At 40.8% G+C, this 20,775-nt stretch overlaps 1 protein-coding gene across 5 annotated transcripts in view; it reads right to left on the reverse strand.

Annotated features, from left to right (window-relative positions):
- Nucleotides 1–20,775, reverse strand: part of FMN1 (formin 1) — a 367,926-nt gene that overhangs the window by 22,788 nt on the left and 324,363 nt on the right. For all 5 annotated transcript variants that reach the window (XM_084776574.1, XM_084776572.1, XM_084776573.1 and 2 more), the window contains one exon: nucleotides 60–111. In XM_084776574.1, coding sequence (XP_084632700.1) covers nucleotides 60–111 — 52 coding nt within the window. The remainder of the gene's footprint in view (nucleotides 1–59; nucleotides 112–20,775) is intronic.

Consider the following 20,775-nt stretch of genomic DNA (forward strand, 5'->3'; position numbering starts at 1 on the left):
ACAATAAAAACAGAAGATGCCTAGTCTGAGAAAGAGCAGTCCAAATCACTGCTACTTACCTTTTCTGCGCATTCTCCAAGTGGCTTTCTTCCATTTTATGTTCTTTTTTGGCTGTGAAGGAGAAACAGCATTGATTAAACTACAGCTTCGATCACACCCATCTGTTGTTACAGGAATTCAAGACTGCATTTGCACCGCATGTCTGGGCACCATATTCATTCTACGACACTGCCTTCTTGGACATGGCTCTAGCTAACCGTAGTCAAATAATTCTGTTTTGTCTGGGACACCCTTGAGAGTAAGAAGGAATGATAATAATTATACATGGGAAATATATAAATTGGAAAAGTTCTGATGCATGTGGTTTCTCAAGCCATAGCCGGCCTCCCTATGGTCTCTATGTGCCCACCATGTTCTCTCTCACCCTCAAACACAATACAGGAGCGTCTGCAGAAAGTCTGTTGGGGTTCAAGAGGAAGAACAAGAATGCTTGCACAGCCCCCTCCCACCCGCAGGGATCATTGTCCGTCTGGGGAACTTACGGACATTTTTCTCAGATCAATATTTTGTAAATGCACTGGAAAAGAAAGCACATAAGATCACTGTGGAAAGCTCCGTAAAGACACTGAGATTCAATTCTGAATCTACAGAAGATGAAGATACAAAGCCTGTGCTCTGGGATTATTTAATAAGGAGGTTTTGTTTGGGGTCTTTTACAATATGTTCTAATATGAATGTGATATCATGTATGAAAATAGCACTCATACTTTAAAAATACCCAGGAAAAAAGTAAGTGAGCCATGGTATATTCTACGGGAGAACTAAGATATCTATCTATCTATCTATCTATCTATCTATCTATCTATCTATCTATCTATCTATCTCTATATCTATATCTATATATATCTCACAAAGTGCTTAAAAAGAGAGATACTGGCTTTCCTAAGGAAACAACTGAATACGTAGAATATAAATATAAGCAAATATGTGAGATAATGCGGGACGCCATCTCTTGTACATCTTGTTTCAAATAATAAAGTCACATGAATATTAAATGATGTGGCTTTGATAAGTGCATCACTTACGAGGGCTGAGTAGTTCTGTGGCTCACTTTGCTGGATCACTCCCAGATAGTCCCAACAGATGTTTCCATGCATCACTCTGATTCTCTGCCAATGAGATGCTGAGAACTAACCTGGATCTCTCAGGCTCCAAGTTCCCCTCAAATGTGAAACAAACTAACAATGTATTTGTACCCAGTGATTTTAATGACCTGCATGGCTAAGAGAGGGGCATTTTCCTTTGGGCCTGAGTGGTCTTCCTGGAGCACCTACGCTGCTCTCTCTGTCACCAGATAGTTTCTAACTGGCCGCGTCCATGATGTGGACCATGGACAAACTGTCACCACGTATAAACTTAGTGACAAGAAATAGTATATTCAAACTGAATAAAGCAGTAGACATGACCTTCAATATTGCAATGAATATGGTGATTTGAAAAGAAGCAACATCTGCAAGCGCAAAAGCAGGCATTGCTCAAAGGCAATGAACTATGGAGAATCTCCTAGAGTCTGGAAGAAAGAGTTTCAAAGAACGTAGTAATAATTTGAGGCTTTCATTGCTTGGTGTTAAAGGGCCATGTACAGACAGAGGAGGACATGCTATGATGCAGATACCCTTCCAGCCTACCGTATTTTGCTACTACAATGAGTGACATTTCCGGCTGTGCCACTGATGCATTTTAATTTACCAAATGCCCCATTTAAGCCAAATCCAAATACATTATTTAGAAAGAAAATATGGAAAGACTGTATCCATGGACTCAGAGACTCAAATCCTAACATCATTAATAAATAAAGCAATTTGGGGCCAAATGTAAGAATGCCAGTGTTCTCAAATGCGATCCTCCGCTTCTCAGCACTGGCCCTAAGGCCCTGGTGTAGGTAAGAAGTGGGAAACAACAGGGAGATAGGAAAGCTCTGTTCTGTTCAAGAGATGGTAGGTGCCGGTCTTACCACTGCGTCTTTGACAATTCAGAGAGAAGAAAGACAGAATAACTTAGCATTCAGGAACACTCCACATAGCCAAGAGAACATCCTTGCTGGCCGTTGCTTCCTGGGCATCCAGCATCACCAGCCTTGGTGTCTGGAACTAGGTGAGTTTGTTCTTACACTCCCCGTGCCAGAGCCTGTTCTAGGTGCTCGGGATCTACTGGAAAGCTAGAGCTGCATCTCCACAGAACCTTCACTTTAGCTAGGGCAGGAATGTGCTAGATCTGAGAGGACAGGACCCACTGTCAGTGGTTCTTGGTAAGCGGTAGCAGGAGATTTCCAGAGCACAGACAATGCCCACAGAAGGAGCCTTTGTGAGGTGCTGACTTAGTGTGGACAGGCAAATCTGGAATACCGACATGCTGGTACTAAGCCCGAAACATAGGACACAGTACACTGATGATAATGGACCTTGTGAAAACTTCCCTTATCTTACAACTTTAACTCATGTCCCTGGATCCACATATGAAATGTACTTCATATTCTAGTAGGCAGAGTCTCATGCATAAGTCTTAGTTTTTTTCCATACATTTTGAACTGTGGCAGTACTCATGGGGGTAGGGTAGATAGGCTTCTTGGAAGAGTAAGTTTGGAGGTGTTGTCAGCTAGCATCAGGGGATATAGCAGGTAACATGCACTCTCACTTTGCTCCTATCTCTTGTTTACAGGACACTCTTTCAAAGGAAACAGGAAGATAAATATGATTATTTTCCAAATAGAGGATGAAGCCACAGTTTGTTTGTTTTTTTTTGTTTTGTTTTGTGTTGTTTTGTTTTTCGAGACAGGGTTTCTCTGTGTAGCCTTGGCTGTCCTGGACTCGCTTTGTAGATCAGGCTGGCTTTGAACTCACAGTGATCCTCCTGCCTCTGCCTCCCGAGTGCTGTGATTAAAGGCGTGCGCCACCATGCCCGGCTGAAGCCACAGTTTTTAAGACAACAAAGGCAATTAAAAAAATCAGAATCCCAACAATAAGATGATTCACTTAACATCAATTCTGTCTTCCAAATTTACATGTCCATGGGTGTCTGACCTTTTGACGTTGCCATTTACAAATGTCTCAGGTTCATGCAGGGCTACACTAGTCCATTTTTGTCAACGTGACACAAAGCAGAGTCGCCTTAGAAGAGGACCCTCAACTGAAGAACTGCCTCCATCAGATCCGGCATGTCCATGGGCAGTTTCTTGATGAATGATTTGTTATGGAAGGGCCCAGGCCCCTGTAGGTGGTCCAACCCCTCAGCGAGTCCTGTGATGTTATTCTAATTATGACTAAACATTGTGACCAGTAGATTTGGAAGCTGCTTTCCTTGCTTATCCATGAGAAGCTTGAGATTGTAAAAAAAAAAAAAAAAAAAAAAAAAAAAAAAAAATCAAGCACTAGGATGTTCTCCTCTCTGTCCCACTTTTCTGGTAAGTGAAGACATGTCCCTTGGGCTAGTGTCCAGATATAAGTGAGTATATACCATTTGAGTCTTTCTGCTTCTGGGTTAACTCACTCATTATGATCATTTCTAGTTCAATCCATTTGGCCACAAATATAGGGAATTCCTTGTTTTTAATAGCTGAGTAGTATTCCATAGTGTAAATGTACCACAGTTTCTTTATCTAATCTTCTACTGAGGGACACTTAGGCTGTTTCCATGTTCTGGCTATTAAGAATAAGGCTGCTACGAACATGGTTGAGCAAATGTTCTTGTTGTGAGCTGGAGCATCTTCTGGGTATATTCCAAGGAGTGGGATAGCTGGGTCTTGAGGAAGTCCTCTTCCCAGTTTTCTGAGATAGCGCCAGATAGATTTCTGAAGTGGCTTACTAGTTTGCATTTCCACCAGCAATGAAGAAGTGTTCCCCTCTCTCCACATCCTCGCCAGCATGTGTTGTGTCGCTTGAGTTTTTTATCTTAGCCATTCTGATGGGTGTAAGATGGAATCTCAGAGTTGTTTTGATTTGCAAGTGGGACAGGGTGGAAGATTTCCTATTGGTACTCTAGGTGAGAGAAACAAGGGAGAATGGGGAAATAGAAGGATCCAGAGGGTCCTAGAAACCTACAAGAAGAACATTATAAGACAGATCTGGGCCCAAAGGTCCTGCTCAAACTATGGTACCAGCCAAGGACAATACGTGCAGTAAACTTCGAGCCCCAACCCAGATCTAGCCAATGGGCAGAACATTCTCCACAGTTGAGTGGAGAGTGGGGTCTGACTTTCACACGAACTCTGGTGCCCCATATTTGACCATGTCCCCTGGAGGGGGAGACCTGGTGGCACTCAGAGGAAGGATAGCAGGCTATCAAGAAGAGACTTGATACCCTATGAGCATATACAGGGGGAGGAGGTCCCCCTCAGTCACAGTTATAGGGGAATGGAGTAAGGGGAAAATGGGAGGGAGGGGGGAATGGGAGGATACAAGGGATGAGATAAAAATTGACATGTGATATGAGTAAATTAATAAAATATATTTTAAAAAATCAACCACATCTCTAGACCATGATTCTAGTTCTTTTTGAACTGTGCTCATTTCAAGTTACTGCCCCCAAAGACTGGAGCCGCTCACAGCCCAAAACACGGGTAGGACTCGACTTCCTCCAAACGCCTGTTGGTGCTGACATTTTGAGCTCCTCCCAAGAATCACAACCACTTTTAGCAGATCCAGAAGGGCGAGCGTTTTCTAGAATGTTTTTCAATATACCTTGCCTATATTCACCAGAGAAAATCAGTATGTGTGACAGTTATAGCATTACAAAATGAATTTATTAAACAAGACTAAAAAGTTAAATGTCTTCATGCATAGGCTGCAGAATAGCTGTTGTTTGTAGGCAAAACCCAGCTTTCCTCTCACTGTCCATATCAAACAGAGCTCCTGGCCCTCCAGATGCTTGTCAATGAGCAGTGGCTTTTGAGAGAAATCTTTTTCCCTTCCTTCTGAGCAGTCTCAACAGTGGGCTTAGAAATATCCAGTAAACCATGTTGTAAACAGATGTGCTGTCCGCTAAGCTTTCGTCTTCTATTTCTGGAGCACAGAGTAGAGTTAGTATCCTTAAGGATCTTTGAATGTTCATAATAGAGAAATAGGGAAAAGTCAGCGGCTGCGTTGGTTCCTGTGAGTCAGCCCATGGACTGAAACAAAGCCTGACTTCCACTCTGTAGCTGTCGAAGTTCTGAAGGACGTCATCTTGATATGAAGCCTATTTGTCTACACTGGCCATTTGCTGTTCTATGCAACCATTCTCATCAATGACCCTAAGCTAGAACTTCCGGGTAATACGCTGAATCTTTGATAAAATTATTTGCTAGTTTAATTTCTATGTTTGTCATAAAGATGAATCTTTCCTTAAACTTTTCTTCTGTAGCCACATCACTTCCCTCAGCATTTGGAGAATGGGCGATGTGGCTGGTTTGATGTTCTATCAAGACCACTAATATCTTTTTAATTATTTAATTAATTTATTCAGATTACAACTCAAATGTTATGCCATCACGTGTATCCTCCCATTCCTCCCTCCCTCCCGCTTTCACCCTATTCCCCTCCCCTAGGTCTATGACCAAGGGGGACCTCCTCCCCGACTTTATAAGACCACTAATGTTTGCATGTTCACTGGAGTAGCACTTTCAATTTCCTCTGGAGTGCTTCCTTTGCATTGGCTGATTGGCTAATTATTTGGTGCAAGAGAATTGGCTTTCTGCCTGTCTTGTACTTTGGCACACCTTCCTCATTAGCCTGCATCACTCCTAGGTCTAGATTTGAGATGAGGGACTCTTTTTTTTCCTTGATCACCCAGATAGGCCACTGTAGTGTTATTAACTGTCCTGATTGTTTCTGGAGGGACACAGAAGCCCAAAGAGAAAGAGATGAGGAAACGGGCAGCTGGTCGAGGAGACAGAGATGCATGTTTACGGAGTAGGCTTTCTGTCTTTTGTAGGCAAAGTTTATGGGAATCAAAACAATTGCATTGGTAATACCAAAGATCCCTGATGCGCCTGGAGAGGTGACTCAGCAGTTCAGAGCACTCTTACTGCTGCAGAGAATCTGAGTTCAGTTCCTAGCACCCAAGTCCAGAGGTTCACAACTGCCTGTAACTCCAACCCTAGGGGATATGATAGCCTCTTCTGGCCTCTATGGGCACACACACTTATGTACACGTGTACACACACACACACACACACACACACACACACACACACACACACTCATTCCATGATCACTGGTCACAGATAACAGATAAAAAGAACTCCAAAATATTGCAAAAATGACCAAAGTGTGACAGAAAGAGACAAGTGAGCAGATTCAGTGTTGCATAAGGCAGAGTTGCCCCAAACATTCCATTTGTTTAGATGCATTATCAGAGAAGCGCAGTGAGGCCAGATCACAGTGGAATGAGCTCTCGCTGTCCAGTGCTCCCCTCACTACTTGGAGACAGCTATTACAACACTTCAGAAAAATATTTTTCTTTTAGGATATAGTATCCACAACAGACTTAGTAGGTGAGAAGTGTGCTTGTGACTGAAGGGCAGATCAAGTGTGCTCCATGGGAAATGTGAGAGGTTTCCCATTTAACAGTAGAGTCCGGATTCCTCCCGTCATGTTTATGCTCTGACATCCCATCTTGCTCGTATTTAATTTTTAAGAGGAAGGGGGATTTACGTTACCGCTTTACAGATATCTGGGAATCAAAAGGGTAGGAGTCAAGGCAAGACGTGCTTAGGATCAATCTGCCTTTCTTTTCCACTTAGTGACAACTGAGATCTGTGCTATGTAGCTTACCGGGGGTAAGGGGATCATATCCCATGCCTCCACAAAAAGATAATCATACAGGAATCTCTTTTAAAAATATAAGTGTAAAAGTTTCTTCTCTAACTTCTAGAGTTGTTATTGTAAAGGAACACTATTCTCACATTTTAAAAAATGCTGTCGGTCTGACTCTGTTCCACCCCCACCACCCCAGGACTCCAGCACAGGATGAAGCACCTTCGCTTTCCACAGTAAGCCTGCAAGACAAGGCTCTTTTCACCCTAACCTCTTGCCCAATGCACCTGTCATATTGGGACTTTAACATTATCTGGGTTTTCTCTTATGTTTTGTTTGGTGGGGGGAAAACAGCTGCTTCTTATTTTGAATGCCTCTTTATCCCTTCTCTTCCTCACGCCACTCCCTTTTTGCCAAAGACTTTTTTTTCCTCCTTCAGAAATCAAGGTTAAAATTGCCCCGCAGGATGGTGTCCTCCAGGCCTTTTCCCGTGGTGCAGAACTGGTCTCTCTGTGATCTCCTGTATAACCATGTCCACGGCATGGTGCACAGTGCCCTTCTGAGATCACTAGCTGGCACTCAGCCTTTCCTACCCCGCTTTGCTTCTTGAGAGCGGCAACCAAGGTTGTTTTCACTAGTGTGAAAGATGGATAAATGGACAACAAACGTAGTCACACGAATATAACAGAATCCCTGGGGAACATCTCTTCCTGAGTACACCAGGATCCATTTCTTGGAAGTGCAATTCGATTTTTAGTTGTTGTTGTTGTTTTGAGACAGGATTTCTCCCTATACTCCTGGAAGTCCTGGAACTTGCTATGTAGACCAAGTTGGCTACCAACTCAGAGATCCACCTGCATCTGCCTCTGCCTCTACCTCTGGAGTGATAGGATTAAAGGACTGGGCCACCAAGTCTGGCTCAAATCCCTTTCATTTGTTTGTTTACAACAAAATAATAGGAGTAAAGTCCTATCTGAATGCCGAATGCCTTTCTACCCCAATGGATGCTGCTCTCATTGGGCTATTTTCACAAGTACAAGTGACATTAGACCCTAAGTTTTAAAATATACTAATTATTTTCTAGGACTGATTTTTAAAAAGGGAAAGGTATTAAAATTAGACTAGAGGTTCAGAAAGTATCCACACCAAAGCTGACATCATTTAAATGGACCCACACCTTTGAACTTTTAGTTTCAGGCATTATGTGATGGGTGTAGGTAAAGAAGACTGTGCAGAGACATTGAGGGCTTTATTCTAAACACAATAGAGTCATATTTATGAAAACTCATAGGAAAGTAGTAAAATGTGAAGTGAGGAGAAGGGATAAAGAAAGGGTGGAAGATCCTCCGAGCATTCTTTACACAGTCTATTACACTTTAATATACCATGGTTTATGGACCTGGTGTGGTTGACATAAACCCACAGGACACACAGTAAAGAAACTGATTTTATTATAGCTCTGCAGATGGAGGTGTCAGACGATGTTAATGAGGAAACAAAGGGGAGCGTGCTCTGGTTCATGGGCCTTCATGTGATATGAACATGTCTGTCATTTTTTCATTTCTTAGGAAATAGCCTCTTCATGTGCTTTTTTCAGGAAAAAGCAATGCCCTGTGGCAGGCCAGGCAACAACACATTAACAATGAAAATGACATGGCCTTTCAACACTCAGTCACCTGGAACGACAGAGTTATGGGGGGCTGGTACACATACTCCCCCCTTTTAAATATTTCTTTATTTAAATATTTATCTATTTATTTATCTATCTATCTATTTATTTATTTATTTATAGATAGATAGATCGGGTCTTGCTATGTAGCTTTGGCTGGCTTGAACTCTCTATGTACAACATCAGGCTGGTCTCAGATTCACACAGGCTTGTCTGCCTCTGCCTCCCGCATTCTGGGATGAAAGGTGAGCTGTCTTGGATGCTCACCCATAAAAGATGATCTTCTCTTTTCTTCCTATCTCATTAGTTCTCCTTGCTGAGCTTAAACTAGAAGAACGGTTACCTCCGGTTTGCCACAGTGCTTTCATTTGCCGGTATCTAGACGCATAGTAAAGGTGACCAGCATCTTCTGTGTAAAGTGCTGGGAGGCTGTGATGGTATGTCCCTACGTGGATCTACTCTGATGGCCATGTTGCCTTACACTACACAAGCAAAGCTGTGGCAAAAGACTGAGCAAAATGCACTGTTACTGAATTTTTTTTGAAGAGGCCCTAGGGCCATAAAGCAAAGAAATACAAATAAAAGGAAGCTTTTGAAATCACCATAACTCCTCCCACTCCCACCTCTTTTTTTTTTTTTTTTTTTTTTTGAGTGAAAAACAGTACATTTATATATAGGTGCCACATTTCCTTTATCCACTTCTCTGTCATTAGACATCTAATCTGGGATCTAGGGTTTTGACAGATAGTGTAGTACATTATCCAATGTCCCTCTTATTTCCCAAGGAGCTTTGTTTCCCACCAGAATCCTCACATGCTATGGTAGTATCTTGGATCTGTATCGATCCACACATTCCCCATAGAAGAATGCACATCAGAGAGAAAGTTCTAAGCGGGAATTTCAGCTTTCACTCTGAATTTCCTGACTCTTGATGCTTTAAAACAGACCATGGGGGTAACATTTTAGAATGATCCGGTGAGAGAGGCTCATTAACACTAATGGGAGGCAGGTGGCTGAGTTCTCAGGCAGCTCAGGCTGTGGGCTCTGCCTCCTCGCCAGGCCAACACATACCTTTACTGATTAGCATTAATTGACATGTCTTTTGTAAAAAACAGTTTTCTCATATATTTTACAGATACTTCTCAATAATCATATTAATCAGATATGCTCATATAACTCTGTCCTCTGTTGGGATGTGTCTCACTTCTGGAAGTCAGGGCCTGTGGAGTTTTTGTTTGTCTGTTTGTTTTCAACCCTTGGCTCACATGCTTAGCACTTGAGAGTGTAAATGCAGTGTTTAGAAACGAGTAACTTGTTACTCCATTCATTTGTTAGGAATGACTTTAAAGCAGCTGATAGGCGAAATCTGTCCTAGGTTTGTGAGCACGGTGGGAACAGGCTACATAGCCATTTCTCTCTGATTTGATGTAGTCCTCGTCAAAAGTTATTATCTCCTTTGTCTTTTCATTTCACAGCATTTTAACACTTGATACTGGACAATTAGCTCATAAGCAAACTGAGGGAAAAAATCTCTATTTGGATTCTTTCTTTTAGTATTTCATAACTACTAACAGCTACTCATATTTTTAGATCTATCTTCCCAGCTCTGATTCTTTATATCTTAATTTGCCCATTTATACACTAGGTAAAGTAAAAGCTTACATCTGAGAACTTTGAAGCTACAAGACTCCTAAGTAACTACCTAGTGTCAACTCTCATGCTATGGTTCAAAAGTGAATGAACTTAGACGATAGGAAATTAGACAAATATTTATTAACTTTTTAACAGTTGAGTGGCCCTGCTCCATAACCCCCTTCCGTCCAGCAGTGTCCCCCAGTGACACCCTGAGCAGCTGTGAAGGAAGTAGTCTGAGGTAAGCGATCAGGGTAACCAGTCCTGTGGTGTCAGCACTGAATATGCTGAGAACTCACTGGGTGCTAAGGTGGGTCAGGTACAGGGCTAAAGGATTTAAAGAGATGGCTTGAAGCCACACATAAGGTCATTCCTACACTGCGGATAGTAGTGCAGCCAAAACATCAAATTGCTCCTTGATTTTCTAACTTCTGGCTTTGTAGAAGCTGTTAAAATTGGTTGTTTATTTTTTTACTTATTTATCTATGGAATAATAAGAACTACTTTAGACAGTTGTCACAGTAATTAAGAGATACTGGCGAGGTGATCTGCCATTGTACCTGGCTTAGCACATTTACTCAGCCCTGTACATTTGCCACTGCTGCTCTCTGTTATATGTAATGTTTGCTTGTCTGGCATTTCTTGGATTCCACTGATACTTGCTTGAGTAATGGAGCATCCTTGTTATCCCTTTGGTAACATGGGCATCCCCAGACACCCCAAGATTTGACACATTTAGCATTAGAAACAAAGCCCAAATCATGCTTGCAAAAAATACCATGAGAAATGCTATGGAATAATTATAAGGAAAAAAAAAAAGAATACCAAGCAGTAGTAGGCTATGATTAATGTGTCACAGAAATGATACACAGTCATAAAATATTCTATCTATTAATCATCAGAGGGTATTAAGAAGTCAGACTGGTATTATCAGTAACCCTCCTCTCGTTAAAATGGCTTTTGTTTTTCACATGATTTGAACTGCTTTCTAATGAATTAATGTCATGTAATATAGCATAAAAAAACCACAAACAGGTAAAAGACAATGTTTGGGTTCAGGGGCAGAGTGCTCTCAAATGGGAGTGATCTGTCTAATGTCCCAAAACTCATTGTGAACAAAAAAGAATCTGTTCTTTGCCTCCAGTGTAGGTTTCACTATACAGCACTGTTATTCTTCGTGGGTCTTGGCTGGGAAAATCATAAAACTGTCATATCTTTATAGAACTGAACAGAAAAATAAGCTATAACTGAAAAACGAGAATTTGCACAAGTTAAATTTAAGTGGCTAGTTACCCACACTGAACCCTTTTATTTATATTACATATACCCATGGATGTGAATTCCTACCATCTCTATAAAACAATCACTCTACATATTTTTATGAAATATCCAGACATATGTCCAATATAAAGATGATTTCGAGCTGGGGCCATTTCTCAGGGGTAGAGTGCTTGCCCAGCATACAGGAGACTCTGGAGACCTGATCTGCCTTCTCATTCTCAAAGACAATGGTTTTCATCACATTCTAAAGAGCTAACTAGACTTTTTAAGAGATGTTATACACAATATGAAGTTTTAATAACTCAAGATCTATTATTAATCATAAAGAAAAAAAACTAGCAGGGCATCTATTCCCTTCCAGAGGATATTTCTTCTTCATTTAGATTCATTGGCCCTAAATATCTGCTTTGTTGCTTAAAGCACTTTGTTAAATAATGGAGGCTGTCCTTGTATGATACGATTTTAGTTGTTTAGTCGTAACTGCTAGTACAATACCAAAATCCCCTGCAAGGAACCACAAAGACACATTCTGGCCATCACCAGTCTTTCAACAGAGCTCTGCTGAATGGAAGGTGTCCTTAGGAGACCCAGTTCAAGGGGCCACAGAACATGGGCCACTGATCCCACTTTCCTGACGTCAGCGGTCACTCCACGGTCAGGTTCTCTATTGTTGTGTCAGGAATTGAAATGGGCCCACTAGCAATGTCACTTTCGAATCACGTGACTTCCATTGTGGTGATGTTACTCAAATCTAAGAGGGTTCAAAGTCAGTAGGGCTGTCAAGGCAACATTTCCAATGAAAGAAAACACTGGAGAAACTGAGATTCTCCCCCCCCCCCAATACCATGGGAGACATTTTTGATAATTGATTTGATCTGTCGGCAGGAGATACACAGACGGAGGGTTAGTGCACAGAATCATAACTGGAGGCAGTAAAAGAAAATAAAGAATTGGGGCTTGGTGTATAAGGTGTAGACTATTCACAACTACTTAGGATCGCAGGTGGGAAAGCATATACTGTGAGCTTAACCCAACTTCCACGCCTCCAGAGTCACCTTCTGACAACAACTGCCATCCACTCTCAGAGAAGGCTTTGATGAAAGAAATCTGCCCAGCTATGGGGAAAAGACAGGTTACGGTAATGATTTGAAAATGAATTCAGTAAGAAGGAAAGTTGAAGTGGTACTTTTTAGGTACTCTTCATATTTTCTCTAGATTTTACACTAAGAAATCTTTGCTATAGAACATTTAGATATCTGAGGGAAATAATAAGAAAATGAAAATAGCACACAAAGCTTCCTTGAAGTGGTAGCCCCTAATGATGTTAATCCAGTTTCACGATTGTAATTATCTATAAGTGTATATTAGTGACTGTTCATAAGTAAGATAATATTGATCCCATAATGCTTTTTCTCCTAGTATACTGAGGTCAACTTCTAAATGAATACTTTTATAATTAATTTATATTTAAACTTAACATCATTAAAAATAACTTGGGAAAATGTCCCTCTTACTCAAAGTGGCTATGGGAGCGTATTCAAATAAAACAATGCTTTAGAAAGTCATGAGTTAGCATATCTAAACAACTTTTTTGCAGTATTTCTTAAACGGGACCTTTGGGGTTTAATACCCCAAACTAAGATGGTTTTTCCTCTTATGTTTAAATATTTGATATCTGGGAAATGTAGAGCAAACACAGTATCATTTAAGGGGGAAAAAAAGAGAGAGATGAAGTTCCTTAAGTTCTTAAAATGGAGTGTGAGGCCTCGGGGGCCTAGGACAAGCCCCCTGGCCCACCTTTTAGGAATGGGTCGCTCCCAAAATCTGACCCTTGAAATGTGGCAATATTAGGTAGATGGAGAAGCTTGACTGCCTTCTTTAGGAGCCTGAAGCTAACTGAGCAGCCACCATTAAAATGACGTGTGTGTGTGTGTGTGTGTGTGTGTGTGTGTGTGTGTGTGTGTGTGTGTGTGTGCGTGCGTGCGCGTGTGTGTGTGTGTGTGTGGTTTGGGGGTAGCTCTCATGAAATCGGAGGCCTGAAATGTTTTCCTGGAGAAAACCCACAGCGTCGCCTCCTTTTGCGGGATGGATGATAAGGATGATTTATGAAGCTGAAGTCATTTCTATGATTGCGCTTTGGGGAGATTGGTTTCACGTGATGGGCCGAGCCAGGCTGGGCGAGCTGAAGGGGAACCCCACATGTTCAGCCCAGGCTGGGGCCCATCTCTTCAAGGGATTCCAGAGCTGCAAGGGGGAAGGGGAGGAGAAGCTGCTGACTTCGGATCTGGCAGCCCCTCCCCCCCGCACAAGCTCATTAGGGGGACACACTGCTTTCCTTATTTTCTCTCTCCTTTTAAAAAGTATTACTACTGCTGCTGCGCCGGGGTAGAAGCTCATTGTAAATGCGCAGCAGGATAGTAGCAATGCCCAGATTAATTCCCCATGGATTTATATGGGTCGTTCTCACCCACGATGACTTGTATGGTTTCAAAGGTGCTTATGCTGCTGTTTTTATGGCGGGTCACTAACTTTATTCTGGCATATGGCAGTTGGCGCCATGACACGGAGTGAACATTTTATACCTGAATTAAAGTGGATATTTGACAGTTTCTGTCAGAAAGTTCAGAGCAAAGAATTTGTGGGACAAGATTTATTGCATATTTTATGTGGGACACATCTGTTTCTTTGCTAGCTTTGTTCCTTCCCTTAAATTTTTTTAAAATAAGTTTCTTAAAGAAACATAATGACAGATAGAAAAAAAAATCCAAAGCAAGAAAAAAAAAAAGGCAAAAGTAGGAACTTAGACCAAATTTTAAAAGAAAGGAAAAAGGGAAAAACAAAAAAACAAAACAAAAGCCTACTTATCTTGAGGAGAAAAAACAATGGCTCACAGGCACGCATTGCTGCTCCGTGAAACAATGATGTTATTACTGGCAACTCCTTTGTGGTTTGTTAAACACCATTCATATAATGAAGTTAAAAACTTGAGTGCCTCCCATTTTCTACATACTTGAAGCAGGCTGGGGAAGGTAATCTGCTTGTGATGTTCTTGATATTCACCATCCTAAACGGTGGGCTAACCAGTCAAGTCGAACCACAGAACAGTTAAACAAGAAGTACCAGTGATTTTATCAAAATTTCAAATTACACAGTAAAAGCTTTGTAAAAGGTTGCATCAGTGTTAGCTGGCACATGAAGACAATTAGAAGATTCTTAGATTTAAGTGTTTATTCCCACTCAGCATAGTGTCTTAAGCTTTCCCTCTTTGTTGTTATTCAAAGTATGTTAAGTTAATGGACATAATGCAAGGTTCCTACACTGTACTGGTGTATGCTCGGGGCCCGTTGAGCCCTGAATATGTGCACCCAGAGTAAAAATTAAAAGCTGTAGCGTGAGGGATGGTTTGAACCCTCTTCATCTCATTTGTTTGGCTTCTCTGTTCTTTGTTCCCCCTCTTCTACTTACATGTATTCTCGTGAATAAATCCTTGCTAAGTTAAAAACAATTACAAGACATTTAAACATTTAAAATTGATATAGCCAAAGATAAACGCAGACAACTTCCAACTGAAATCCATCAAGCCCGTGTGAAGGGTGTATGTAAACTTCATCTCCATCTAAAACTCTCCCTGTTGTAACCACTGGACAGTCCCCGAGGCTCCTGACTCTATAAACATTGGACTCAACCTGGAGCCTCCCATCAGCAAACAGGAGACTTTCCATTTAGCTACCAAGAGTGAACCTTAATCGTGAAGCCCACAAAACAAACCTAAACCTTAGCACTCTTAAAAATATTGAAAAATTGCTTGTGTGTACATATATGGTGTGTGTGTGTGTGTGTGCATGTGTGCTTTCATGTAAAGCTGAGCTTGACACTGGGTGTCTTTCTCTGCTTTTCACCTTGTTTTTGAGGCAAGGTCTCTCAATAAACCTGGAGTTCACCCATTTGGCTAGGCTGAATGCCTCTGTATCCCCATGCTGGAATCATGGGAAAATGCCACTACGCCTGATGTTCCATTGCATGCTCGGAATTGAACTCAGGTCCCAATGCATGGGCAGCAAGCTCTTTTTACTAATTACTCAGTTCTCCCAAATTGATTTTAATGACTCTAAGTAATACGTACTCTCACTGTAAAAATATAACTACTAACAGATAAAGTGCTCTTTGATTGCCCTATGTATCACATCCTCTACTAACTAAACATACTCAGTGGTCTCCAAAGATTCAACTGTTGTTAACAGTGGGTCAGACTCCTCTTGAACTTCTAAGTAGCCCTGCTGCTAAACTGCAAATTTCCTCAGGTAAGAGTGGACTTGTTTGCTGGCCGTGTATACACAATTTAAACTTGTTTAGGACTGTCAAGAGTCCTTCCTGGTGACAGAATCATTTTATGCTCCTAAGGTCCAAAAACTTACTAAGGAACATTTTAGATTTTCAAATCACATAGATGTTGGCACAGCCTTTGGTTATCTTGGTTGAATATAATTCTTCTTAAGTTTTCCCATCTTCTGAATTTGTGGAGAATGTTGACTATGTATATGTAATTATACATATTTAGTCTTGAGAGCTCATTAAATACCACATATCTTTTGCTTTTTAAATCACTTTGAAGTAACATAGATTATAAAGATGATCCAAATTTTCTTATACTTCTTATATCTTTTTTGTTCTGTCTTATCTTTTTACATTTAAATCACTGATCATTTACAACTAAGTGAGGCAGCTGTCCCCTCCTTTTTGAAATACAAGTGAATGATGTTCAAATATCACTTATATTACCCAAGAGTATGGTAAACACCGCACAATTAGTAAACTCATGATATCACAGCAGCCGTGCCTTCTTGCAAGGCACCAATATAAGACATACCAGTCATGGACCATGGACCCAGAAGGAGCTAATTAGGCTTGACTACTTCTTACTAAACTACTGGCCACTGATAGACTCTGGGGGAAGGGCAGCCACTGTCTTCAGTTGAGTACCCACTTGAGAGCCCACTAGGCTCCAGAGGATAGTTAGAAACCCACATTCACACAAGTGATCCTGGCTAAGCTCCATGGGTCTCAAAACAAAACATGATGAATTGGGAACAGAACTTGTAGAGATGAAAGGTGGGAGGGAGACTAAAGGGTTACGATAATCACAATGTATGTTATACTTATACACATTGAGAACTGCCAAGGAACAAACTCAACAAAAGTTAAAAATAAAGTATCAACAACGCTCTTTCTGTCTCAGCCTCTCTTATGCAGTTCTGTCATTTTGGTTGGAGTTTTCAGCTGTCTAGGTTAAGCTGACCCAGTCATGTTTATTTTTATTTGTATGTATTTTGCTTTATCCTAGCCATATTTATTTCTCCGTTCTACTTATCGAGCTTTCTAGCTATTTTCTTTCCTCCTGACTTTTGTTAGACTCACCAAATGGTCTTTGCTCATTTTTCCTTTACTAGTTCCAGCAAGATAAGCACTAACTTTTGGTTTAATGAAAACTTAAATTCTTAACATTCATAATGACTGTCACCCTCAAAGTGTTTAGAGTAATTAAACATCAATACACCAATTTGAACAATAAAGAATTGCTTTCTCCAATGCATTCCCTACAAAATTCAGAGGTCACATGTCCTGCCACATTTCAGTTGATGTCATCTGCAATTTTACTTAGAGTAGAGGTTATCAAGAACAATGCTTCAGCATCAATACTTACTAATACTTACAACACTATTTTTATTAATTTATTTGCTCATCGTATCATTTATCTATTGATTTCTTCCTAAACTGAAGAAGCAAAAACCCAAGAGAAGACACATGAATAGTAGCTGTAAACTATGTGCTTCTCAAGAGAATGTACTTTTCTTATTCATTTTAGCAATAGTTTGGATAAGGGAAGAACTCTGGGTTTAAATTTTATCTTCTCAGAATTTTTTTAATGTATTACTCCATTTATTCTTGTATTCAGTGTTGCTTCTGAGAAAACTATCTGTCTGACTTTCTACCTAAAAATCTTGATTTCTCCAAGATCATTATAAAAAAAAAAATCAAGGGCATGTACTTGTGTGTTTATCTTTCATTTGTCATGGTGGACTGGCTCTATAAGAATGTTCTTTGATAACATGCTACTGCATTCATGGGTTGAGATCTTTACGTTTTAAATGTGAATTAAAAAGTGAAAGTGTAATAATCATAAATAATGATATAGTAACACAATGACAAATGACACACTCTCAGAAAATGGACCATACAAGTTTCTTCCCTTAGTTTCAACACTGTAGCAAGCTCTACTGTACAGTCATTTTGGCAATTACTCTCTCTGTGAGGTTGTAAGTTCTTTGAGCTAAGCATTTGTCTCCTGTCTTTGCCTGGCATAATACTGACACATTATAAGCCTGTCTGAGAAGAAGAAACAGCTGAGATTAGGGGCTCACTGATCCTGTTATTCAAGATAGATTGGACTGACTGTGTAAATTTACTTTGGGAGATGGTTCTGAGAGTAGTGTTGAAGGTGAAAATAAAACAAAATGTGCAACAACTGTTAAAAGCAGAGGGCAAAGCAAATGGTAGAAGAAGTATGTCTAAATAATAAAATGCAAATAGTAGAAAAGGAGGTTGAGGTAGGGGCCAGAAATAAGGATAGTCTTACAGGAATTAACTCTCCTCCTGGATGTTTAAGAAAACCAGAGTTATTGTAGCCAACCTTGCTCACATTTAAGTCATGTATACGTTGGTCTTGTCATGCAGGAACCAAGGGAGACCCTCCTTCTACTACATCACCGGGTAATAGGACACAGAGATCACAAGCAAGCGTCATAAACACTATTGTGCATGGCCTCCATGTCCTCACTGCTGACTCTTTTAGAACTCAATATCCATGAACTTAGTCACTTTCCAAACATGTCTCCTTCAAATACTTTCAATATAAGCACGTTCAGAAAACATGAACATTTGCTTACGACACACATATTTATTTTGTCCAAAAGTAAATTAAACTGTAAATTATGGAGGCTGACGTGGTAGCTGCCATGTGTCCATTGGGTTTTGATATGCTTTTATTTGCACTGCTCAACAATTCATGACATGAAATCGAGGTTTGTTTTTTTTAAGTTTCATTTTGCTGAGTACCCGTGTCAATCTTTCACAGAAGAACGATGGAAAAATATGGTTCGTGCAATATTACTCCCCATCTAATGGCCGAGGAGACCTCTGGACCTTCGTGAGCTTCCAGCTCAAGTCGTCACTTAGGAGCAGAGGCATGACTATCTTCGTACTCTACAGCCTTCTCCTGGCTGAGGTTTGTGCCATTAAGATGAGCATGATTCCCATATAGCTAACCTTAATGTTTACTCTCATTGCGTTTACATATGGATTATCACTGTTGTATCATTTAGATAAAAAAGGAAAGGTGCTTCAGGCATCTTTTCCTTCCAGACAGAAAGTGTAATGCCTAGGAAATGAGCATGGCTCTCAGTAGCAACACTGTTCCTAGCAGAACATTCATTTCACGGCCATCCCATGGCCTTCTTGTTCATTTTTTCTATCGTCTTGGTCAAAGAGAAAGGATATACAGATTACTGGCACGGGTCTAGGGTAGCATTCCAGGACAATGTGATTATATTAAGAACAAAAAAGGGGAGGATGTCTGGATAGATACATGGTTTATTCATTCAGTACACTAATCTATAGCAGATACAATGAGATCCTTATACATCAAAAGGCACAAATATTAACTATTAGATTACAGAATGGGAAACCCAACACGACTCATTTTTTCCTTCATAGTTGTTCTGTGTTCTTACTTTTTAGTCAGGATTTCATTTTAATTTGGTAAGCTCTGACTATCAAAAGGAAAATTCAACTTGGTGAACTAATGGAGCTACTTTAAGTGGTCTCCTCCTCACATGCAGAAAGGCATGCTGTTGCCTACGGGGAAGTAAAATTGTTCTCAGAGCAATGCAGAATAGAACAGTGGTTACCCGAGCTTGGGAAGGGTATTGGGGGTGGGGAATGGAGTGAAGTAGGTAGAATTATAACTATTACACACACACACACACACACACACACACACACACACACACACGAGTGGAAGACTAAAAACAGAATAGACTATTGAAAATAGAGGTAATTATATCAAATGCTTTTTTTGTTTCTTTGTTTTGTGAGACAGGATTTCTCTATATACCTGCCTTGGCTGTACTGGAACTCAATCTGTGGACCAGGCTGGCCTGGAACTCACAAAGATCCGCTTCTACCTCCCAAGTTCTGGGATTAAAGGCATGGGCCATGCCACCATACCCAGCTCAAAAGTAAATGATTTTCACTCTTTATTTGTTACTCTCTTTCCTCTCTGGAGTTCTACAACAGTGGGCAGAGATAATCTGGCTGTAAAGTATAGGCAAATTTAGCTCTACAAAGCACTCTGCTGGGGATAGCTCATAACATAGACTAATCACCTCTTCTGTGAACAAAAGGTAGATACTTATGGTTAAGCCTTTGTCTTAGACAAAAGAAGATATTTACATCTTCCGCAGGCTCTGTGGTGGGTATTCTCTCCTCAGTGAGCATGGCTTTTCAGGTTCCTGTCTACATCACAGGAGTAAGAAGGCATGTTCTAATGGCAGGGAGTACTGACCCAATCAAGGAGCACTTCAGTACTTTCAAGGTTTTTTTTACATAAGGATGGCTGGAGTCTTCCCACTGATATTTTCTGGCATTCTCGTTGAAAATGTCCTAGTGCTGTACAGGTAGTGCCTTCTACATGTGCTGTGCCTCAGATGTCTTGTTCTTTTGACAACGAGGCTAATATTTTCTTTCTTATGGCAGCAGGTAGTCATCGGATCATAAACTGAAAATGCAATTTGTAAGGGCACAGGACTAAGACAGTAAAACTAGCCAACCTGAAGGAAGATGTCCTCCCCGGAATCCTCCACATCTCCTTTATTAATCCTGATGTAACTGGCTAAACATCCAGTGACCAAAAGTTACTATGCAATATCTATTGGAGACTGTGCAACAACACATGAGAGGAATCGAATCTTGCTAGTGAGCCAAAAACAGACGCTCCAGCAAAAGTTCAGCAACCTCCTGGTCCTGCAGAGTGGGCGCCCAGTAGAACTAGAACACTCTACCACCACTCACATCCTGTATCTAAATGCCAGGCCCAATGATACGGCAGTGGGGAAGAGGTTTCTCAAAACACATACTTCCACTCAGATTAGTGACACATACATATAGCTGCTGGAGGAGACACATGCTCAGCTGGCCTTCTTCTGAGGCCGTGTTGCTTGGACTTCTTCCCCAAGCCTGTACTGTCGGAGCTGAGAACATACAACGGTAATCCCGTTCTAAAACACCTTACCCATGGTCCTTATGGACTAGCTCTATTCTGTTTGCTTATGAACACAATTAGGATTC

This window comes from Acomys minous (assembly GCF_964271855.1).
Source record: "Acomys minous genome assembly, chromosome: 3".
Lineage (NCBI taxonomy): Eukaryota > Metazoa > Chordata > Mammalia > Rodentia > Muridae > Acomys > Acomys minous.